The sequence below is a fragment of the Sebastes fasciatus genome, chromosome 23, assembly GCF_043250625.1.
Source record: "Sebastes fasciatus isolate fSebFas1 chromosome 23, fSebFas1.pri, whole genome shotgun sequence".
Taxonomy (NCBI): Eukaryota; Metazoa; Chordata; class Actinopteri; order Perciformes; family Sebastidae; genus Sebastes; species Sebastes fasciatus.
In genome coordinates this window covers 15858174-15883641 of record NC_133817.1, presented here as the reverse complement: position 1 = coordinate 15883641, position 25468 = coordinate 15858174, and the positions used below count along the sequence as shown (strand labels likewise).

Here is a 25468-nt window from a genome sequence, read left to right as displayed (position 1 = left end):
GGTTAATCATTGTTATGTATCATGCTAATAATTAGCCAAGCAAAAGGAACAGGGAGCTATTTACAGAACACTTTTATTGACGGTACTCCAACACAACATTCACACAAGCCAACTGTACAACATTTTTAGTGGTCACCTTTTAAAACTATGTCCCCAAAGTAAAGGTTTGATGAGGTTAATATAAAAAGCAGGTAATGACATCATGCACAAAGTAGTTTGTTATGCAGAACAGAAATAAGAGGGGCATGGTAAAGAAAGTGCAGGCAGATCAAACCACAGGGCAACATCCCATCCACCTTAACCTCTCATTCCTCATTAGCATCACTTTGTTCAAGTTGCGACATTATTTGGCATCTGTTAACTTCATTAATTAAACATAGGAACTGTATTGAACACATTAACTTGACACGTCGAATAAGTGCTTTTCAGATTAATACCCAAAAGGCCCCAATATGCTGCTTCCTGTCTACTCTGTGTGGACATTAACAGGAAGAGAATACAAAGCCTCTGCATCCTTGAAACAGGATACTAAATTGCCACCGAGATGTTGAGTGATTAAATGCAACGGCTTGTTGAAAATGGTTAAAAATGTTCACTTACTTAAAAACACAATTTTCAACGTAAATTGTCTAAACATGCGAAGATCTTACACTGCCGACATTAGTGGAATTTCAGCCTCATTAACAGTTTGAAAAAGGCACTGCAGTACAAACAAATGTTTGTCTAAGCCTGCTACTAAAGCAACTCCCTGTGCAAAACATTTTGTGTCATCAACAGAGAGGGAGTAAAAGTCTGAACAGAATTAAGTCTTTATTCGGATAAAAGCATTTTGAATTAATTTTTAAAGAGCACCAGATTCACAGTGATGTGTTGCATGGTTTGGTTTTACAAATGAGAGCTGCGAGCAAACAGGATGGAAATGAAGTTATTTAGGTTTTTTTTGCAGACGGTTTTCAAAACTAGGCTGTAACATAATGTATGATGGGAAATACAGGAAGGGCTCAGACAAACCCAGCATCGAACTTTTTCTTCACACACACTAATGAAGAGTACAGTGTTTCTGCATGTTTTAGCTAACTTACCACAAACAACACATATTCCACATTTTCAAGGCATACCATAACTTTAAAAAAAAAAAAGTTTTTTCCTTCCCTCCAGGCAGACACTGGTTTCCATTCATGCAGCATAAAAACAACTCAAAGACTTGAAATTTAAGATTTGTAATCCTACAGTGTTTGCTTTTATTTATGTCAAGGTTATGAAAGGATAACATGACTTCAACAATAAAAAAAAAAATTGAGATTGACTATATAAAGCAAGTCTCAAGCTTCTGGAAGTTTTCATACCGTAGGGAAATAAGTGAAATAAAAAGGCTGCCTGGAAAGTCACAAAAATATCTAAAACACAATAGTAGCAGAAATGAAAATTATACATGAGATTTGAATTAAATTGGCTAAAATGTGCAAAAACACTGGCATAGTCATTGGCCACTTTTTAGACTGAAGATAAACTGCTTATAGGATCGATTAAAATAAAAAAGTAAATGTCCACAAATATGCAAGACAAAGTGTGCAAACAGCAATATCAGGTGATGTGGAAAAACTGAAAAAAATGATTTAGTCCTTCAAATAAATACACATGCATTCGTCCTTTGCACAGAATTCTTAAAAGTACTAGAGAAGGCAGATTTTTTTTTTTTTTAAATGAGGGAGGACAGTCTTTGAAAACATGACATGGCAAAATAAAGTATTTCCAGCGGTCACAGTTTGGAGGATGAGAATTAATGTTTAGCTTGACACAAAGGCATCATGTAAGGAACCATGGTGGTGTGGGGGGTTGAGTAAAATCCATAAAACATTCCACATTTATTTTATTTATCATCACTGAAACTGCAAAAAAAAAAAAAAAGGCAGTTCCCATTGTTTTTGGTTTTAAGGCGGGGCTACGTTAGGCGGGGGGGAAGGAGAGGGCGTTTTTTCCCGAGAATTTTGCTATGAATTAAATCCTGTGCTCTGTCGGACCTCATCTCCTCATAAGTTCAGCCCAGCCCGTCCCATCCATCCATTCATTTGTCCGTCCTCCGCTGTGCGGCCTATTTCAAGCGTTCAATGAGTTCCTGTGTGAGGCCCAGGTTGAGCAGCTGCATGGTGGGGAGGGAAGTCAGGTGGGGAAAGGCCTTGAGGAGCTTCTCCCAGCAGAGCTCCAGCAGGCTGGGCCCAGCCAGCCAGATCTTAAACAGAGAGCCAGTTCTCTTGTTCTCGTGGATGTTCACCACGCCGCCGTGGATGTACATACAGCCAGCCTGGGGGGCGGAGTGAAGGAAAGAAAGACGTAAATATTATATTCAGTTTAGTGTTTACTAGAGAAATTACCTGGGCTTTGAGGTTCTACGCTCCACCATGATGGCCATTGGTGATTTATGGGAACTGAAACATTGTTATATTATAAACTGACATAATGTACATTGCAAAAGTATAATTTCATAGTTCAATAAATTGTCCACAAAAAGGACAGGATTTTGTTACATCATATATATGAATATCATGGGTCACATTAGATGACTAGATTACTAACTACTTTCCCTAGAAACTGCTGCTATTCCAAACAACAGATCATTAATTGGAACGTATATATACAACTAGAAAAGGGTCGTGTTGTACTAACTGGGGTGACGGCAGCACAATGGAAGTAGGCCGGCTCCGGCATCACTGCTGGTAGTTTACTCCACTGGAAAGTCTGCAGGTTGATCTTCCACAGATCGGCTAATATCAATTCCCCATTGTAGCCTCCACAGATAAATACATCTACAGCAGAGGAAAAAAAGAATGGTCAGATACTGTTCACGTAATCGGTTTAACATATGAGGATGTGATATCAAATGTCAGGAGCAGAATAACAGAAGTATGTTGTTTGTTTTTTTATCAGGTGATATTGGTTGCACAGCATTATCAGAAACTCTCACCATTTCGTATTTGTACACAGCTATGGCATCTCCTAGGAGCAGGATACCCTGTCAAAAGCACAGACGTTTTAGCGTAGTGTAAAAGACAGCGAAACAGGCTTAGTTCATAGTGCAGTGCAGAATACAGACCTATTTTGTCATGAGGTTTAGTTGTAATCTCCTCCCAGGAATTGGTCTCCAGATTGTAAGCATGTATCTATTATGAAGACACAATATTTACTGTGAGTCTGGGTGTTTTAGTGCAGTGATTAAGATGGATTTGGCTTGTGTACAGAACAAAAACTGTTGCATAAACTGTAATAAACATTTTGAATTTGGTGAGTATACCCTTAGTGGTGTAGTACCTTGTCCAGAGGGTAAGACGTCCAGGAAGTTCCTCCTCCCAGAATGTAGATCCTCTGTCCGTCATGTGCTATTTCATGCCTGTACCTGTGACACACACACACACACACACACACACACACACACACACACACACACACACACACACACACACACACACACACACACACACACACACACACAATAGCACAGAGTTTAACCTCACTGAAGAGATCCCTTTGCTTGGTTTGATCCTGTAGCACATTCAGGCATCATAAAAGGCATACCGTTCCTCGGGCAGGTCGTCAGGAGGGTTGTTGGGCTTGAGGTGGATCCACTCCCTGGTGGTCAGGTCCAGCCTGTGCAGGTCTGTGCTGTAGATGTAACCCGTCGTCCCTCCAAACACGTACAGGAAGCCGTTTATAATGACCATTGCCTGACGGAGCAAAGATATGAAGTAACAAACTAGTCAAGAAGCAGCTCCAATGAAGTCAAAGTTTAAAAAGTTTGTATATCCGCAGGCGAATTTGACCCAGAGAGCAATCAAACGACTGAATGAGGTTACCTGTCCGTAGATTCTGTTGGGCTTCTTCCCCCGACAGTTGAGCAGTGACCATCGCTTGTACTTCACGTTACAAACATGTACGTCGTTGCCATTATTTTCACCGAAGGGGATCCCGGTGCCGCCAAACACCAGGAGATTGTTGCCGTGCAAAACAGCTGAAGAAGCAGAAAACTGGATTTGGTTTTGTGTCTAAAATACTCATTAAAATGTTCAAAACTATTAGATATAGAATGTTTCCTACCTGACATAGACGCCAGCTCTGTGGGCATGTAGCCCTCTGTTCGAATCTGCTGCCAGCAGCCGGTGGCAAAGTGGTACCTCCAAAGCTCCCTGAAGAGCGGATAGTCTTCGTTCTCTGAGCCTCCCGACTCGTCGTAGTCGGGGTTGTACCCTCCAAACACGTACAGGTTAGTGTTGTCAGCGACGCAGCGATGCCCACTGCGGGCGGGGGGCATACGATGAGCTGGAGGGTGGAGGAACGAAGAATCATAGTGTGAGGAGAGGTGGGAGCATGATCAGAGATACTAGATATGATAAACATCTGCACAAAAAGCTAGGGCTTTTCCGAAACATCCTGTGTTCAGAACCAGTTGTATTAAGTTGGGATTCATCTGCTTTGATGAAATAAGCCGTAAAACATTCAATGATACTTTAAGCAATAGGCGTGTCCTCCTCATTTTACTGAATATACGGCTTATGTAGTGCCGTCCAAATTAAATGGACACTAAAGCTGACAGAGAAAGACATCTATTCATATCATACAGCGCTGTAGTTAAAATACAGAATCAGACATTCACAGCATTATCTGCGAGGCTCACAGTTTTACCTTATAAGGAAAGCTATGCAAATAAAGCAGAGAATAAAACATCACCATGTGAGATACTGAGATGTTTTGCCAGAGGGATTAGCAAGGTTTCTATCAACAGGCGCATGGTGACAGAATGCAGAGCAACATTAGTACAAATCTAATAATGTACCTCTGTTTAATGTACTATGAATAGAACCGAGGCCTACCTACGACTCAGCACTGATGTTTCAGCCAAGCATTGTATTTTAATAATCAGGTTTGTAATGGACTGGGAACAGAGACAAAGCAAGAGGAATGTAGAGCGGTGGCATTATCAAACGTCCACACTGATACAAATCTAATACCAGTAACACAACGCAAGTTAGCAAGTTTTTATATTATTGTCTCTCGCGTAGCAGACCACGATTTACTGGCACACTTCAGTCCAGGTGCTTCCATCATTACATTACATTTAATTGGCATGTGCAAAATTGTCCAAAAGACCTACAAGTGCATGCATGAGGAAAAATAGCTAAATGTTATCAACCCTTCCAAATAACCAGGTAAAGTGTGTTCAGAAAGCTACACATGATGTTCGTGTTACATTCACTTCTGACAAGCCCAACCCTCTACAAACATGCCTGGAACATGAACAAAAGACCAGCACGTTGTGGGAAACAAGGCTCTTTCTTTAGGCCATACAGTATATCTTAGTAAAGTCTGTACAACTATTTTTTTTCCCACTGAGCTGTAATTAAAAAAACACTGTAAAAACTTTCAATAATATCTCACAGCAAAAGTTTGGGTCTCAGGTTTCTTTAATGTCAGGGCATTTTAATAAAATAGGAGACCAATTAGGGCTCATTAAACTATTTAGTATGGTAACTGGTTAGCTCTGAAAGTGAATGATGTCATAGAAAAGCAAACTTTTCTTTGCAGTTGTCTATCTATGGTCAGGCATCTAGGTCATTGCCTATCTTTTGCAGCAGCATGTCAATATCAGGGACCTGAGTTGGACTGTGTACTACACATTGCTTGGCCCCAGTGTGACTGGCCTTGCCAACTGTTTCTGTGACCTGCAAAAAAAAAGATAACCAGGACCAGGATCTGTACTAAAGATGTACCACAACACATAAATCTAATAATACTAGCAGCCGTTTATATAAATGTTAGAAATAAAAGACTCAGAAGACTCAAAAGCTTCCTGCAGCTGTCAGACTCCACAACCAGCACTGCTCCCAGTAGACCACTTACACACCAAAAAACTGACAATAACCTGATATGTTCAGGTGGAATTTCATTCATTCATTCATTCTCACTGTGCAATATCATTTTCCACTTGTGCAATTTTGTCAATAGTCTGTTTATTGTCAATACTGTATATACTGCTCTTATTTTTATACTTCCTTCTATTTAAATGGTTCATATTTTGTTACACTTTGTTTAGCTCTTTTTTTTTTACTGTGTTAGCTGATGCATCTTGTTTTTTGCACTATCCCCTTTGCTGCTGTACACTGCAAATTCCCCCACTGCGGGACTAATAAAGGAATATCTTATCTTATCTTATCTTAAAATGAGTCAATGCTTCCTGTCTTTCTCCACACATGCTGGATCATGTATGAGTGCTATGATCTGGAGAACATAATTAGCAATACTTGTTGCACAGTACACAACACAGCCCTGAAACAAAAGGTGAAACACTATGATAACCATTGTCTCTGTGAGATGCAAAAAAAAAAAAGATAACCAGGATCTGTACTAAAGATGTACCACAACATATAAATCTAATACTAACAGCCTTTTTAATATAAATGTTAGAAATAAAAGACTCAAAAATGAGTCAATGCTTCCTGTCTTTCTCCACACATGATGGATCATGTATGAGTGCTGTGATCTGGAGAAAATCATTAGCAATACTTGGTACACACAGTACACAACACAGTCTCGAATCTCCTAAAAACACAGCTTCAAAATTAGCATTAAGGTGTAATTTAGGAATTGCTTTTTAAAAAGAATATTTCTTAATATAAGTAATCTGCCATCATTGCAGGTGGCCTGACATTTTTACCTGCCACAGCCAACATTTACCCTGTATCTGGCAGGTGGCAGGTGCTAATTTCATTCCCTGACCACAACATTTAAATCTAATACTAACAGCCTTTTATATAAATGTTAGAAAGAAAAAAGACTCAAAATGAGTCAATGCTTCCTGTCTTTCTCCACACATGCTGGATCATGTATGAGTGTTATGATCTGGAGAACATAATTAGCAACACTTGGTACACAGTACACAACACAGCCCTAAAACAAAATGTGAAACACTATGATAACCATTGTCTCTGTGACATGCAAAAAAAAGATGGACCAGGATCTGTACTCAAGATGTACCACAACATATAAATCTAATACTAACAGCCTTTTATATAAGTGTTAGAAAGAAATAAAAGACTCAAAATGAGTCAATGCTTCCTGTCTTTCTCCACACATGCTGGATCATGTATGAGTGCTGTGATCTGGAGAACATAATCAGCAATACTTGGTACACAGTACACAACACAGCCCTGAAACAAAAAGGTGAAACACTATGATAACCATTCCTCGATCATTGATTAGGTTTTACAGACCTGCAAACACCTTAATGCTCATTTTACAGCTGTGTTTTTAGGAGATTCAGGGCTGTGTTGTGTAGTATTGCTGATAATGTTCTCCAGATCATAGCACTCATACATGATCCATCAAGTGTGGAGAACGACAGGAAGCATTGACTCATTTTGAGTCTTTTATTATTTCTAACATGTATATAAAAGGCTGAAACATCTCCTAAAAACACAGCTGTGAAATGAGCATGAAGGTGTTTGCAGGTCTGTAAGGTGGCTAACAAGCTATTACATGACAAACAGGCAGAGTAGCTGCATGCTGCTAACTTCAATGTTACTATCAATGTCACCAGTTAAAGGACATTGTTGACATTATTAACATGCTACGTTGACATAGTGTGTGTAGCAGCTGATCCGGATCACACAGTGTGTGTATTAGAGTGTCAGTATGAAGTGAAAAGCCTGTGGTTAGCATGTGTGGTGCTAGTGTTGTGGACCGACCTGCTAGCGTCTCACCGTGCGGCGGCCTGTGTGTCAGCTTCATGAATCTGTTCAGCTGGTCTGGACTGCGACCTCCTTCAGTGTCAGACATGGTGTTTCTCCACCCAGTTACAATCCAGTCACATGTAATAAAAACAACAACATCTGCTAAAGTGCTGATAAAACATTATAAATCATTTCACATCTGAAGTCAGTAGGAAGCCATTCACAAATGTTAGAGAGACGCTTGACCAATCAGAGGGCTCGTTATTAGGACGTGGCGTCATCAGAGATGGGCGGGGCCTCTAAAACAACAACAGTCTAATATGGTTCAATTGCAGTCCAGGGACCTCCTGAGGTTAAACACAATATATATATACATATATATATATATATATATATATATATATATATATATATGTATATATATATGACAGGGACCTCCTGAGGTTAAATACAATATATATTATATTTAACCTCAGGAGGTCCCTGTCATATATATATATATATATACATATATTAATATATGTATATATATATATATATGAAATTAAAGAAATATATATTATATATTATATATATATATATATATATGTATATATATATATATATATATATATATATATATATGTATATATATATAATAATAATAATAATAATAATAGCTTGGATTTATATAGCGCCTTTCATGAAACCCAAGGACGCTTAACAAAGACATAAATAAACACAACAAATGTAACAGAAGCTGGGGGCCATAGGCCTTGGTGAAGAGGTGGGTTTTGAGGAGTCTTTTGAAGGTGTCCAGAGATGGTGCGTTGCGGAGCTCTATGGGGAGAGAGTTACAAAGTGTGGGGGCTGTCACACTGAAGGCTCTGTCCCCAAAAGTTCGCATTCTTGTGTGAGGGACGGAGAGTTGACCCGTGCCTAAGGATCTAAGGTTCCGGGGCTGTGTGTAAGGGTGGAGGAGGTTAGATAAATACTGAGGAGCCAGGGCATTGAGGAATTTGTAGGTGAGGAGGAGGATTTTGTAGGTGATGCGGGACTTGACCGGGAGCCAGTGGAGGTGGATGAGGGTGGGGGTGATGTGCTGCCAGGGCTTGGTGCGGGTGAGAACCCTGGCAGCCGAGTTTTGCACATACTGGAGCCTGTCCAGGGCTTTGCTGGGAACCCCGGACAGAACTCCATTGCAGTAGTCCAAACGGGAGGTGACGAAAGCGTGGATGAGGGTTTCTGCCACAGAGTCAGAGAGTGATTGCCGGAGACGTGAGATGTTTTTGAGGTGGAAGAAGGCGGATTTGGTGATGAACCTGATATGAGACTGGAATGATAGTGTTGGGTTCAGGATGACACCCAGGTTGCGGACTTCCGAGGATGGGGAGAAGGAACAGCCATCAACGTCCAGGTGGAGATCTCCAACCTTCCGGAGCAGGGCCTTGGGAGCCACAACCATGAGCTCGGTTTTGTTGCTGTTGAGTTTTAGGAAGTTAGATGACATCCAGATTTTTATTGCATGTAGGCAGTTTACAAGTGACTGTGGGGGTAGCTGGGTGGATGGTTTGGTGCTGAGATATAGTTGTGTGTCGTCAGCATATGAATGAAAGCTGAGACCGTGGTGGCGGATGATCTGACCAAGGGGGAGCATGTAGATGGTGAAGAGGAGGGGTCCCAGCACAGAGCCTTGAGGTACGCCATGGTTGACTGGGGCCGGGGTGGAACTGGAGTCTCTGATGGTGACAAACTGTTTTCTGTTTGTGAGGTAGGACTGAAACCAGGAGAGAGCTGAACCGGTGAGGCCAAGGTAGTCAGGGTGAGGAGGATGGTGTGGGAGACTGTGTCGAAGGCAGCTGAGAGGTCCAGGAGGATGAGGATGCTGATGTGACCAGAATCTGCAGCGATGAGGAGGTCATTTGTGATTTTGATGAGGGTGGTCTCTCACTGCAAATTCTCCAGAGTTAAATATGCCTTGTCAAAGTATATTAACTCCTTCAGAGTTATTACAACAACAGCAAGAGTCATTACAACAACAGCCGGAGTAACATACCCTCCAGTGTAGGTGAAAATATTCAGAGTTAAAAATGTTCGGTGTAAAATATACATTGTCAAAGTCCATGGACTCTTTCAGAGTTATTACAACAACAGCTAGAGTAAGATACACCCCAGTGTTGGTGAAAGTGTTCAGAGTTACAAGACTGGTGTATTCTGGAGAGTACTCTCCAGAGTACAGAGCACTCTGTACTCTGGAGAGTACAGAGTGCTCTGTACTCTGGAGAGCTCCTCTCCTCCTCCTCCTCATTTCAAAACGGACCAAGATGTTCTCAGCGCCATTTTGCACTCCTTGAAAGACCTTAATCACTTATTAAACCAAATTTGAGCATTTCAGCAGAAGCAGCATTTAAGGATAACTTTATATTGTTGTTCAACACTCCAGCTGGTTTTGTGTCTTAAAATACTGAGTTACACAGAGCTAACGTGACCATGTGGAAGGCTAGCTAAAATGTGTCAGCAACATTAAGCCAATTAACGCTGACCAGCTAATGTCAAACTATACTTGTAATGTCGGCAAGTCGCAATGTGGAGCAGTGACAGTTGTGTTCTTATTAATGTCCATAGATTACAGTAAAACACAAAGACTGCATGTGTAGGGAGTTGGCTGAACTAGCTAACTAGCTAACAAGCTATCCGGGGCTAACAGCTAACACGTGGCGGGTAAACACAAAGTTGTGATTGCTGATTGATTTCATCATAATATAAGAGAACACAAGCAAAGAATGTCATTTAAAAATAACTTTACTTATTGCTACTTAGGAGCATGATATTAATATTAACGCAATATTTTGTGATCAGAATTGAGAGACTGTTTATCAAGAATTGAAATGGCTGTTTTTACACATTTTGGTGTTCCTGGTTTGTCTTTGATCACCACTAAAACATCTTCCATGCTGGAAAAACCCTGCTATATCATCATGTCTCGCACAGCAGAACTGTAGAAGAGGTAGAATGGCAGATTGCTGTGAGGCTGATGGCAACGCATTGTGCTAGTTCTTAATTGTCAAAAAGTCTTCTGTAATTCCCTGATATAAGCTAACTGACTTTATTTCCCCTGTATTCCTTTTAATGTTACATGAAATTGTTCTACTTGTTTTTTCAGATATCCCCGTTATGTGCTGTGGTCCAGTGATGGTAAATATCATTTTAGATAAGTTAATATTAACATTAGTCTATGTTTACACACATGTCAAAATGGTTTCTGCTTGCACGTCTCAGAGACTCCACTCAGTCCAGACAGTTACTTTGAATTTGAAATTAGACAAATTCTGATTGTGATTTTTAAAGCCCAAATCGAACAATACGATTATGCCAACAGGAGCTGATGCTACTGTCAGAGTAACTTTGTGTTGTAGATCATAACACAAATTCAGTTTTGCTTTTACAGATACCATCATGTTGATTAAAAACAAAATCAATAACGAACAGAAATATGTCAGGATCAGTGAACCGAGCTTGGAGGAATTCTTGAATGCTGGTAAGCCATCAGTCACACCCTTGATGATGCACGTCATTGTTCTGTTGGTTGAAAATAATTTCCATATCTCACTTTCTGGCAAGCTACCTTTTGGGCATTTCCAGAGGTCACAGCAATCAAGGGCTGACTTGTATTGGTCGGCTTAGTTGAGTTTGTTTCTCACCTAACTGGTATCTAGGGACAACTTTTTTTTAAGATGATTAATGAAAGTTGCCAGACAGCATGATCAGATTGGTGGCATGGGATCATATGGTATGACTCCCTGTTTGTGTTTTTTCCCTAAGCTTTCCTGAAGTTCTCCATCCCACCCGTCACCAAAGGCATCAGAGTATATGATGAGACGGGAACTGAGGTGGATACAGACGTCTTTGAAGAAGTAGCACAGCAGCCCAACGCTGGTGTATTTACTATCACATTTGACAACGGTAAACTTCTATCTTAATTCCCATTTCTTTCAGCATAGTCCAATGAATATTGAATAAGACTCAGTTACACGTTAAGGTTGTGATAAACTGACAAATGGTAGGTGTTTATTTTTCTCTCTTCCCTCTCTTTCCTGAACACGTAGATTCCCAGGGAACAAGTTCGTCCGGCTCTTCCGAGGGGACAACTTCGTCTGCCAGTCCACTGCTTGATGTCGTAACCAATTCAGTGCTGGATCTTTCAGGCTGCCGCCCTGATGATACGGTCATCCTGAAATTTGATTCCTGCGACTCTGATGATACAGTCATTCTAGATGATGATTACAGCCCTTCCAGAAAACGGCAGAAGGAAGATCAAGATGCCAAACGTGTAAGTTGATGTGTAAAATGTATGTTGTGATAGCTTCCTTTGAGGATTGCACACTTTTGATATTATTTTCCTGTGTATTTACTGTCAGCTCTCCCAAGATTATTTAATTTTTAGTGAATATTGTCTTGTCTTCTGTCGTTTCACAGTTGGTTGAATCTGCGCTGGCCAAGAAACCTGATGGAGACTCTATTGTCAAGGAATACAACCGGACGAAAGGTCTGACTGACTCCTCACGGCGACAGATGATTAACATCCTTGCAGCAGAAATGACTGAAACTCATGGGTAATTCAGATGTCTTCAGCCTGGTATGTGTTGAGGTAGCTGATGAGATGCCAGTATTTTGTAAAATCAGGACTCTTATTGTGAAAGATGAACAAGTAATACTTACTGGCTCTGGTGTAGAAACCATTTGTTTTGATGAACATTACCATGCATTTAAAATTGTGTTTAAGCCATTACAGGCACTTAAGGTGTTTGATGTTCAAGAGTTGCTCTACTTCAGACCAGTGGATGTTCAAATGGCATATGGAACAACAGATTCCTCCCTTTTCATAGTTCCATATTGCCATCTAATGCTGCCTTGACCAGTGTTTTTAGTGTTAATTCAAAGTTGACGATTTTTCATATGGACCTTTATGGATCATTTAAGTGGCGTTTTAGGCAAAATTTAAGATGTTGATGTTTGCAATGTATCCTCTAGGGGGTAATCTGGGTAGCAGGATGCGATGGCCTTAAGGAATTTGGCTGTTTGTATGAAATTTAATTTATGAAACCCAACTTGAATATTTGATAACAGAGTAAAGTAATTTATTGATCATTACCATTTAGCAAGATCAAAAGTTGTTGGTTGTCTGGCTGAGGTAATCCTGCTTCCATATATATCTCCTAATGGAATTTTCTGTCGTCATTTGTATTTCCCTAAGGGTGGTTTGTTGTATTTTAGTGATGGTTGAAAAGGAGTTATTGTTATTCAACCTACAGACAACTGCCACCATACTGATAGATTCCAACCAAGATCTTTACAATTCAGCTATTAGAGCTGTCACTTTTCTTAAAGGAGAGATTTGCTAATTTTTAACCTATCTCAGTCTATCTGCATATAGTATGAAAAATGCCCGCATTTGTTGTAGACATTCTCTGGGGCACAGCGACATCGTTTGGCGTTTTTCACACTATATGCAGATAGATTGAGATAAGGTTGTAAATCGGCAAATCTCTCCTTTTAAAAATGTAATTTGAACACCTGCTGGAATAGAAAACCCACTAATCTCTGGGAAGTTGAAAGTCCAATAGTAAATCTAACTGCACTCCACATAGTGTTATAGATGGAATATTTTAAAGCCATTTTAGCATGTTTGAATAGTGTTTCAAATGAAAAATGTATTTATTTTTTGGCACTTGAGTTGGCAGCAGCAGTATAATGTATGAACATATAGTCAAATCTTCTAAAGCCAAATATGTCTCACCACTGGAAAAAAAAATTCAGAATTTGGCCAATTACTAAAATCAACACAAACACACATGAAGGCAGGTGCACTCTCACATCACAACTCATTCAGTGGCCAATTCGATAATATTTTGGTATGAATCGGTTGGTAGATTCCAGATGATAGTGAAGTTTGTTCTGGGTTGAAAATAGCTGGAATTATCCTCTATGTGTATCCTCTGAAATGCACTTTAAACAATATTTTTCATTGTTAAGAGAAAATAGTTAAGATTTTACAATTTGAAATATACCATGTCTTCTAAGAACCCTGTTTTTCTTTTCATCTCTTAAACTGAAAGTGAAGTTTTATTGTTATGTAGCTCGTGTTGGTGTGAGCACGTCTCAAACTACATTTGACCTGAGGATTAATGTCTTTATTTTTAATAAATTTGTATTAAGACATGGATATAATGGTGTTTATTGTTTCCCCCCTGCAAACATTTTTAGTTTTACCTGTTTTAAGTATCAGGTGGACATGGTAAAGTAGAAAATGCAAAACACTCAAAACTAATTCTGTTGAAGAATGCATTTTATTAGAAAAGAGCTTATTGTATGTGTTGAGGTAGCTGATGAGATGCCAGTATTTTGTAAAATCAGGACTCTTATTGTGAAAGAACAAGTAATACTTGGTGTTGGGTAAGAATAACACTTAAAGGGAGTAAGTACACGAGTAAATATGTTTTAACACTGGCAGGAGTCATTCAAAAATCAACACTGTTTGGAGTAATTTCTTAATCAACACTTAGTGTTAAGTTGGTTTAACACTCATGAAGAGTAAATTAATAAGAGTTAATTCTGATTAACACTTAAAAATTCAGTGTCAACTATAAATAACACTATGAGTGTTATTTTCGTCATAGTGTAAAACTTGAGTAACACTTCTCAGTGTAGTGTAGTGTAAAATATTAACTCTTTCTAGAGTTGAATTGACTCTGAAAATTCAACACTATGTCCAGTGTTATTTTAACACTCTGTAGATAGGGACCATATGTTCACTGACTTAGTGTTAAAATTGACTCTTTAAGTGTTGGATTAACACTGTCGATTTTGCTGTGTGTGCTGTGGTGTGGTCTGAAGCCAGATTGAAACGTTTCGTAGAGCTCATGGTTGGCCATATGTTGATGGAGTTGGGCGGCCACTGCTCTTTCCAGAATTTTACTCAGGAAAGGAAGGTTGGAGATCGGTCGGTAGTTGTTGCTGTCATCCCGGTCCAGACCTGGCTTTTTGAGGATGGGAGTGACTGATGCCATCTTGAGGCTGTCGGGTACAAGACCAGATGCCAAGGAGGAGTTGATGATGTTCACCATAATGGGGCACAGGGCAGGTAGGCACGCCTTGACCAAGGCTGTGGGCATGGGGTCCAGAGAACAGGTGGAGGCTTTGGCCTTAGTGACCAACTTTGCGACCTGAGGAGCACATACAGGGGAGAAGAAGGAGAGGGAGCACTGAGGCAGGCGAACATCCAAGGGAGCCACGTCCAGTGGCTGAGATGTGTGTGGAGGGAGGTGGGCAGGCACCAGGAGCTGCTGATGGATGGACTCGACTTTGTCCTGGAAAAAGTCCAGGAACTTAGTGCAGAGGTCGGGGGCACCTGAGGGGAGGGGGGGGTCGAGGGGGCGAAGGAGCTGGTTGATGGTGGAGAACAGCAGTCTGGGGTGGTTTTGTTGGTTGGTAATGAGGGTGGAGTAGTACTGTGTTTTGGCCTGGGAGAGAGCTACTTTGTAGGCCCCCACATGCTCTTTATAAGCCTCAAGGTGGACAGTGAGGCCAGATCTTTTGTAGCGCCTCTCCAGTTGACGGCCGGTGGACTTCTGGGTGCGGAGTTCAGTGGTGAACCAGGGGGCGGGACGGGTATAGGAGACAGTCCGGGTTTTGAGGGGGGCAAGGGAGTCAAGGCTGCCGGATAAAGTGGCGTTGTAGTGGGCAACAGTTTTAAACGTAAACATTCTAAACGTGTCCTAGTTAATTCCTGGTTGCAGTGTATGTTAATGACATCAGCTAACAGGAAGTAAACATGGACCCAAACTGTTGCCAGGCAACGCAATTAAGTTGCAATTCCGTTGCAATTCCGTTGAAATGCACTAAAACGGAGCGTTTCAGACAGAGGGTAAATACAGGTATATTCAAGCCGACAGTATGAGGAAAATAAAGTTTTTTTTTAACATTACAGCATGTAAACATGTTCTAGTAGAAACGTAAAATACAAGTATAAACCTGAAAATGAGCACCATATGGGACCTTTAAAGTTTAGGTGAAGACAGATTGTAGCTGACAAGTAACTGATATCAAATTTGGTAAATCTGCAGATTTAGTTGAATACATTTTGTTCACTCTTCTTATTACAAAACAGGAATAGGGACATGATGACCTGAAAATGAGCCACTGTTTGAGGCAGTAAGTCCATGCTCAAAAGAAGTGCAGCAGTGTCATCCGTTAACATCACATCCAGTTCCCTCATCCCTGACCTCAGCTTGTTACAGATGAGGGGAAGACTGAAGAGGCACACTTCTGATGATCTTACCGGCCTCATCGGTCTCATCAGCCCAGCCAGGAGAGAGCTGTTATCTCTTTTTGTCATTTTTGTCATTAGGAAGGTTGGCGTTACAGAATGTACTCGGTTGAGGTGAAAGCAGGCAATGTGGCCGTGACGGCAGGGGAGAGTGAAGGGAGGAGGAATTAGTAGACTTTATTAGATATGTTGTAGCCTATGCAATGATTACATTGTCAGAATTGTTGTTATTCTTGAATTTCCCTTAGGATCAATAAAGTTACTATCTATCTATCTATCTATCTATCTATCTATCTATCTATCTATTGGTGGTGGACACCTACAAGTTCCTGGGAGTACACATAAACAATAATCTGGACTGGACCGACAACACCGAGGCCCTCAACAGGAAGGGACAGAGCAAACTGTCCTTCAACGTGTGCAATAGGCTGCTGCAGATGTTTTACCAGTCTGTAGTAGCCAGTGTACTCTTTTTTGCTGTGGCATGTTGGGGGGGGGGGGGGGGGGGGACACCAACACAAGGGATGCCAACAAACTAAACAGGCCGGTGAGGAAGGCTAGCTCTGTAGTTGGATCCGAACTGGACGATCTGGAGGTGGTGGCAGAGGCAAGGATGAGGAGGAAGCTGGACGCTATCCTGGAGAACCCCTCCCACCCCCCTCCATGATGAGCTAGTCAAGATGAGGAGCACCTTCAGCCACAGACTCATCCCCCCTTGGTACAACACAAAGCGCCTGGGTCAGTCCTTCTTGCTGGTAGCCATCAGGCTCCAGAACCAAGGCTGACCCCCATATGAAAACTGCACTATCTGGACTATCTGGACTACCTGCAACCACCTCTCTTAACCACTGGTGCACTTTAAACTTTAAACTTACTTTACACTACATCCCATATACCATTTTATAGACTGCACATATTACATCTATTTATTGTACACTACATTTTTTTATTGACGGACGGTACACGCTATTTATTTATTTATTTGACCTTTATTTAACCAGGTAAAATCAATTGAGAACCAATTCTCATTTACAATGATGACCTGGCCAAGAGGCAGCAGCAAGAGTATAAAAACATAGTCCACACAAGCGACACAAACGGCACAGATACAGTACAGTATGCCATGATAAGACATGAGAAAATGGCTAAATGAGCATAGGTAAATAAATAGGTCAGAAATTAATAAACACTGTTTACAAAAAAAGGTGGATTACTGGATGTTCTTTGTAAAACTGTAATGGAAGAGCGAGAGAGAGAGACGTGAAGGCTGGTCAGCAAGTACAGCAGTGAACTATGACTTGTTGCAACTCTTTCCATTCACTATGTATATTCACTATGTATATTCACTATGTATATTCTGTAATTCCAATTATTGTTTTATAATCTTTTTGCACACCTGTACCTCTGTATCTGAGCTTTGCTGCTTTGACACCTGAATTTCCCCTGGGGATTAATAAAGGTTCATCTTATCTTATCTTATCTTATCTTATCTTATCTTATCTTATCTATCTATCTATCTATCTATCTGTCTATCTATCTATCTATCTATCTATCTATCTATCTATCTATCTATCTATCTATCTATCTGTCTATCTATCTATCTATCTATCTATCTATCTATCTATCTATCTATCTATCTGTCTATCTATTGTCCCAGTCTTGAATTGTAATGTTAATGTCACTGAATTAATATACATATATTATTATTATTATTTATTATTATTTGTCAGGCATGTCCAGTGAGCCAGAGTCATGTGCTGTGGTGGTTTCGGGGTCTTCACACACAAAGCGGAACGATTGTGTTTCAGGGTTTTATGTTCCGGGGGGGGACCACTCCACAGAGCCGAACATGGCGACTCTCGGCGGCAGTCGTGGGGATCGTCTCGGCAACACTAATCAACAAAAGTCTTCTTTCGCTTCTCCGGAGAAAGTCCGTGAACTTCTGAACGCAGGAGTGTCTTCACCAGATAACGGAGCCAACAGGTGACCATTGGTTTGAATAATTGCGCGCTATTTGTTTGATTTAAAGGGGCCGAAGAGCAAGTTAGCTAATTTAGTTAGCCACTTAGCCTGGAAGCTGTGTGCTACTTTAGCCGCCTGCTCGCGGTGTGCTATGAAGAAGGACATGTCTGCACAGATGTGGGAGCATGTAGGCCAGAAACAGGAGTTTGCATTGTTATTCTCCTCTTTTATTTAGTCCATCTACGGGACAGATTTGTTCTGGTCGTCATTGTGCTATCTCTGAAACGTGCACTGTACAGATAAAAAGGGGGTGGGGACTGAAAGTTTGACTGTAACATGGTGCTCTATTAGTTTGCTAGTCATTTCTGTTGTATTGTCTACTTGCTGCCATCAAGGCCAGGTTCAACACATTTAGTTTGACTTCCTACTGTGCATTAATATAACAGATCAAATATTGGTAAAAAGTGTTGCATAACTGCATGTTACTGCTACTTTAAGTGGTAGGCCTGCAAGCAAGCATGTGTCTGTAGCTGGGAAAGTTTATCAGGAGAAATTAGGGGAATCTTGCAACGTACAGTACACATACATTTAATTATGGCATGTTTTTTTTTTTTAAATCATTCAGATAAGAAGCAAAGCATGTGAAAACTGAATTCTGTTTTTTTTTTTATTAGTTTGCTATTCATTTCTGGAGTATTGTCTACTTGTTGCCATCAAGGCCAGGTTAAATACATTTGATTTGACTTCCTACTGTGCATTAATATAACAGATAAGATCTTGGTAAAAAAGAAATGGAGCTGTTTCATTCATGTTGCATAACTGCATGTTTACTGCTAGTTTGCTGTGGTAGGCCTGCAACAAGCAGTCCTCTGGAGCTGCACATCTGTACATATTACATTTATTTATTGTACATACTACATTTATTTATTGACGGACTGCACACACTATGTTCACCCATTCACCCTGTAACTTTTATATCTCTATTATTGTTTTTATAATTTTTGTGGAACTTTACCTCTCCTGTGTTTCACTCTGTTTGCTGATGTTGCTGCTTTGACACCTGGATTTCTTGTATTTCTAGTTTGTTATTAATTTCTGTTGTATTGTCTACTTGCTGCCATCAAGGCCAGGTTGCATACATCTGGTTTGACTTCCTACTATGCATTAATATAACATAAGATCTTGGTAAAAAAAAAAAAATGGAGCTGTTTTATTCATGTTGCATAACTGCATTTTACTGCTAGTCTCCACAGATGTGGGAGCTTGTAGGCCAGAAACTGGAGTTTGCATTGTTATTCTCCTCTTTTATTTTGTGCATCTACTGGACAGATTTGTTATGGTCGTCATGGTGCACTGTACAGATATAAGGGGGTGGGGACCTAAAGTTTTACTGTAACATGGTACTCTATTAGTTCGCTATTCATTTCTGGAGTATTGTCTACTTGCTGCCATCAAGGCCAGGTTAAATACATTTGGTTTGACTTCCTACTAGTCGTGTATCACAGCTGTTACCCTGCACTATATTCAGTTTTAACAGTTTTAGGTCCTTTAGTCCTGTCCCAACTATTAAAAAAGTGAATATAGTGCAGAAGAGACTGTTAAAAATGAGTATATTGCAGGGTAACCCCAGTAGCTGAGTCTATGAATGTGCACTGTATGCATTATGATCTGTCCTGCAGACCATCCTCCTTTGTCCCCCCCTCCCTAGAGAGGTGTTTGTACAGTTTGATGGCTCGGGGGGGACAAAGGATTTCATATTCATTGATTACATTGTCAGAATTGTTGTTATTCTTGAATTTCCCTCGGGATCAATACAGTTACTATCTATCTATCTATCTATCTATCTATCTATCTATCTATCTATCTATCTATCTATCTATCTATCTATCTATCTATCTATCTAAGGGCGTCTGTGGCTCAGAGGGTAGAGCAGGTTGTCCAATCGGAAGGTCGGTGGTTCGATCCCCGGCTGCTCCGGGTCACATGTCGATGTGTCCTTGAGCAAGACACTTAACCCCAAATTGCTCCCGGAGGCATAGCCATCGGTGTGTGAATGAGTATTTAGATTAAAATCCTGATGGGCAAAGTTGGCACCTTAGTAGCCTCTGCCATCAGTGTATGAATGGGTGAATACTGACATGTAGTGTAAAGCGCTTTGAGTGGTCGGAAGACTAGAAAAGCGCTATATAAGTCCAAGTCCATTTTACCATTTATTTATCTATAACAGTTAAGATCGTGGTAAAAAAAAATGCAGCTGTTTCATTCATGTTGCATAACTGCATGTTACTGCTAGTTTGCTGTGGTAGGCCTGCAAGCAAGCATTCCTCTGTAGCTGGGAAAGTCTATCAGGAGAAATTAGGGATATCCTGCAACGTACAGTACACATACATTTAATTATGGCATGTTTTTTTTGTTTTTTCTTTAAATCATTCAGATAAGAAGCAAAGCATGTGGAAACTGATTATCTGTTTGTTCTCTTCTTTATGTGGATTTTTTCAGTGGACAAGGAAATCTGAAAGATTTGGAATTAAAAAGCAACACTCAAGCACCTTGTGAGGCGACGAACAAGGAAGCCTTTTTCTCAAGAGTGGAAACCTATTCAATATCCTTTGACCTTTTGACCCAGTTAGGGCTGGTCCCGAATACCATTGTCTGGGCTTCGAAGCTTCGATGCAAGCTGACATTTTTCTGTGTCTGTCTCCTTCTCCCCCCGTTTCAGTGCCCGGGACAGTGCTGCTGCCACACTAAAAGACTTAAAACTTTATTATTATATTCGTCATATACATACAGGTACATGCATGAAATTTGACTACTGCATTTAACCCATCCTAAGCATTTAGGAGCAGTGGGCTGCTGTGAAGCGCCCAGGGGACTACTGTACACACACACACCTCTACACACAACAAACAGCATAATATACTTCATGTATATACTGCATAATATAATCATGAATAATGTAGACCCATTATGGGGCATCCAGTTTTTTAACTTAGAGATCACTAATGTAATGAAGCACTTGTTGATCTATAATTTTCATGTGTTTTGTTGATATTTCACAATGTGAGAAATGTATATCTACTTTATGTGACAATATTTGTTTTGTGTCTGAGTGAAAATGTTCCTTAGCGTAGCACTGTTTGAAATGGGCCGGCAAACCCCGCACACTGTCCCCACTAATGTGCGCCCGATACGGCTGGATCAACGTCGGCTGCGATATGCTCAAGTGCTCCAGCTGCCACGTGTTCCTCTGTGCAACACTACAACCAACTCTAGACTTTGCAAAATGTGAGCAAAACTTTACAGAAAAAAGACAAGGGCACATTTTATTTTGGCAAGGTTGGGCTGATGTTGCCAGTCTGCCAAAAAAAATTAAAGGTCAAGTGACTCTCCTTTCTTTCTTTAATAGATGGAACCCGCATTGCGGAGATATCGAGGCAGCTTCAGACGCAGCATGAGAAGTTTTGCCCCTGGCCTGATTTTCCATGCCCAGGTAGGAATAACCATTGTGTATTGCACGTGTATACTAACAAAATGATCTATAACACATGTAATTTCAGCTGAATTAACCCTCAAGTTATCCACATGATGGATTAAGGTGAATGTCGATGTAATTTCAGAGCGGTTCTGGCTAGTTCCCGCCTGTGAACCATCAGCGCTTCTCGCTGCCTTCTTAGAGCGCTTCCAGAGCACCTGTCTCCTCGAACAGCAGCTGCCCGCCATGAAGCCGGAGCAGCTGAAGTCTATGGTGAGGCAGGAGAAGAGTCTTTAAAATGCTTCCAGGAGATTATGGAAAGGACAGTCAAATTAATTGTAGACAAATGTGAACTTCCCGTGTAGATGTATTCAACTATAGTAGCATTTTCAGGTTGTTCACATGTAATTAACGTCCACTGTTTTCCTTGCAGTCTTTGACTGAGGACGTTATCAGTGTTGTACTACAGCTGATCGAGGACGAACAAAAAAGAAAGGGAGGTTCTCCGTGTTCTGAGCCTTTGGCTGTCCAGGTGGCTGCGTGCATTGTTTCTCTTTGTGGCTGGGCTGCAAGGTGAGATGAAACTCCCCTTTTGTTGTGCTCGACTCTTCAATACACTTCACATTAACACAATGCATTTTCTAGTACACACATTGATATTGCCTTAAACTAGAGTGAGCACACAGCAAATTTCCAGCGTCAACTGAATCCTAAATGATGTACTAGCTGCATGGACGGAAATACAATGACTCGTCCACCTGATCAAAAATGTCTGAGCCTTGAATTTCTCCATCTTAGCCCAACTCTGCACGCCATGAACCTGCCCATCCTCACCTGCTCGTACTGCATGCGCAAGGTGGGCTTGTGGAATTTCCACCAGATGGAGGTAACGGGAGGCGACGGAGACGCCTCACTAAACACTGTAGGCCCCTCTCCTCAAGCAGCAGCTCCTGCCTCAGCGGCCACGCAGGAGGGCCCGGGGGACCAGCCTGCTTCTGCCTCATCCACCCCTACAACTCCATGTCGCATGAAGCTGAGGAGCCAGGACTCCACTCGCTCTGATCAGGCATGCTTTAAGCAAATGAAGTGACCAGCTAAATAAGCGTGGCTTATACTTTTACTCCATGTGAAATGTACCGGGCTGCTTTTTTTTTTTTTTTTTTACCATTCTCTGGTTTGTGTTGCAGAGTGAGGGAACCTCCTCCCCCGTGTCTTTGCGTGCCCGAAGCCGAGACTCCCCAAGCCCTAGTGAAGAGCTGCAGAATCCTTTACCACGGGGTAAAAGGGCTGCAACTCGTGGTAAAGGACAGGGGGACAACTCTGGAGCTGACGGCACTGCCAGCCTGTATCAATCTCCTAAACGCCTGTGCCTCTCAACAGTTGGTGGTCCTGTAAGAACTAACATTATCCGCTGATTTCACAACTTGTTTTTTGTAATTTTATTATGGCACAAGGCTCCATGTGCGGATGTTCACATTCGTAACTTATAATACAGTGCTGCCTGGTCATTAAAGGAGCAATATGTAGGACTGACAGCTGGCGTTTAAAATGGGTAACAGCAGTCCAAATTCAAAACCGTAGCCCGTCTGCTCCTCCGGTGCGACTAATGGCAGTTGGCACACGTTTTTCGTAATTTGAGGGTTACCTAAACACCTCTGGCCAGCAGTAGTTGGAATCACTTCACCGGCTGTGTGTCTCATACTCGCTGACTTGATAACCCAGCTGCACACGGACCACAGAGAGATGTGCCGAGGCTTTTATGGTCGGGTAGAATCTATTGTTCTGTTATCTCTCTTGATCCAGTTTGTTTGCTTGCTTCCATGGCTTTCAAATTTGTCTGTTCCTTAATCTCTGATGACATATCATGGTCATTTTATGATTTATTACAGTAAATATATTACATATCGGTCCTTTTAAGGCAATGTTTTGAGCGTAGTATTCAAGATAGGGCTGCACAAATTCATCGTTTTCATTTATTATCTCTGCAATCCATTCTTGCATGGCAAATTTTGCTACATTTACATTAGCAAGGAGATCTGTTGAATCGAAGTTGGTGCTCCTAGTTTCTTTATATGTAGCATGCAAATGATGATGATGATGAAGAATTGTACACAGGTACGGGGGGCAGAATTTATTCCAGGGTGATGATTACCGTCAAAAGCTCCTAGTTTGCAAGCAGAGTTTCGTCATAGCACAGCAGGCTAACACTATACATTTGTGCAAACACTTGAAATGTCATCGCATAATATTATCAACATACTACGTGACAAGCTCTCAAAGGCACAAGGAGATCACAGATGTGTTATCTTTATCTAAACATTGTTTTCCTAAGAATCATGAGACAAAATTCTAATCTCAATTTTGAGTGAAAAAAAAATCACTTTGTATCCAGTATTTTTTACCCTCTACCTACTTTTCCAGGATGGACTCCTGCACAGGAACGCATTCGACCCCCTCGCTCAGCACAGAGATTGGTGTCCCTGGATCTCTGTGGGAAAGGAGAATGTGGATCCAGGGGCGATCCCCCGTTTGGACGGAGGATCGGCGCTTCATCAGCAGGGCTGGAAGGCTGCTCTCGACCTCCTCATGCCCATGAAGAAGAACTCCAGCACAGCAGGAGGCAGTCCAGGACAGGCAAGATGATGCATAGCAAATACATGCATGGACTTCATGCTAATAATTTCTATTTTTTATGACACTATTACCACTTGGCTATGTAGCTTTCAACAATATCTGACATTTCTCTATTCTCTCTTTTCCTCCTAGGGCCCTCGTGACAAGTCTAAAAGGGTGTTTGCTATATTCCGTCAGTGGCAGGTATCCTCTCCGTCTCAGTAGACTGTTTCCATCCAAAACAGCATCGCAACACTGAATTGATGAACTGACCTGCCCTCTTTTTTAGTGGTACAGAGTCCATAGTACCGATGACAGGAGTGTCATATCATATCGATGTATGCCATCCCTTAAAGTCGTGTTTACAGTCAAAGTGTTTCAGGAGGGGGAAAGGGAGTTGGTTGTGTCTTTTAGGCAAAGGAATGAGTGTCTTCTCTGTGAACAGTGAAATATGTGAAGGATGCCTGTGTGATTTTAAAACCTTTGAATTCTGATAAACTGGGATGTGCAGACATTGGAGCCTCTATAGGCCTTGTATCATGTGTATACACAAGTAATAGAACACATCTCAGCATATAAATTGGCCACAAACGAGGCATTTTTACGATTAACCTCACATGAAGTCTGCTTCGGTAGTCCTTCGTGACATCATGACGGTCTGGATTTCTGCAGAACACAAGAGACAGGAAATCCCTTATCGTGAGAAAGGGCCAAATGGCTCTTGACACTGGAAAGGCAATGTTTACCTTCGATGTATGTTGAGTCATTTGAGGGAGCAGTCAGTTTTTAAACCTCAGATAAAGTAAAAACCAAACTGTGAGGAAGTCATTTTTGTGTACCGTTGTGCTTGAAAAGTAACATGGATATGAGTTCTCTTTTGAAAAGAACAATCCTTTTTTCGAGTAGTGAAATGTTTTTGTCAATCCTGAGTACTGTGGGGCAGGTAGCAACCATGTGCCATGATGAATTTTCAAACCTGCTTTGAATTAGATTCAGGATTCCTGTGCATCTCAGTCCTCTCTTATCTTGCATGTGCTTTTTTTTTCTTCGTAGTTTTCCTAAAAAGCGTTTAATAAAATGCTCTTCTGAAAGTTTGTTTCACTTTGCATGTTGTTCGTATGACATTTCAATTAAAGAAAAGATGAATTAGAACTGAATGAAATGATTATATTGTAAATATAAGGAAAATATATACATTTAGATATGGCTCATGCAAATATTTTAGTACCTATTGTTGCAGCTTGCACAGTGACTGACTTGTGAAAGTCTGTGATTTCACATGGATGTGATTTGGGATTAGCATTTGCTGCTGTATTCTGCCTTTCAGCACTCACTCATTTGCAGCCATTTTGTGTCCTGTAAACATCTTAACCTCTTTGGCTTAGAGAGATGACAGTT

The 25468-nt window shown here is 41.0% G+C and overlaps 2 protein-coding genes across 3 annotated transcripts; one reads left to right on the top strand and one right to left on the bottom strand.

The window, feature by feature from the left end:
• Positions 1 to 55: 55 nt before the first annotated feature.
• Positions 56 to 7967, bottom strand: klhdc10 (kelch domain containing 10). 2 transcript variants are annotated; one of them, XM_074625205.1, is made up of 9 exons: positions 7734 to 7967; positions 4090 to 4311; positions 3849 to 4003; positions 3571 to 3719; positions 3307 to 3391; positions 3092 to 3158; positions 2963 to 3010; positions 2665 to 2804; positions 56 to 2302 (listed from the first exon to the last, which is right to left on the bottom strand). In XM_074625205.1, exons 1-9 carry the CDS (start codon positions 7822 to 7824, stop codon positions 2093 to 2095), a joined length of 1167 nt encoding a protein of 388 aa, XP_074481306.1. In that variant the 5' UTR covers positions 7825 to 7967; the 3' UTR covers positions 56 to 2092. The 2 variants fall into 2 exon arrangements, with proteins under 2 accessions (XP_074481306.1, XP_074481307.1); XM_074625206.1 differs by having other exon boundaries at positions 7749 to 7967.
• A 9862-nt stretch (positions 7968 to 17829) lies between these two features.
• Positions 17830 to 25161, top strand: zc3hc1 (zinc finger, C3HC-type containing 1). The gene is made up of 10 exons (XM_074624850.1): positions 17830 to 18006; positions 20485 to 20587; positions 21120 to 21270; positions 21392 to 21475; positions 21603 to 21730; positions 21891 to 22030; positions 22256 to 22523; positions 22645 to 22848; positions 23879 to 24091; positions 24224 to 25161. Exons 1-10 carry the CDS (start codon positions 17873 to 17875, stop codon positions 24293 to 24295), a joined length of 1497 nt encoding a protein of 498 aa, XP_074480951.1. The 5' UTR covers positions 17830 to 17872; the 3' UTR covers positions 24296 to 25161.
• Positions 25162 to 25468: the final 307 nt, after the last annotated feature.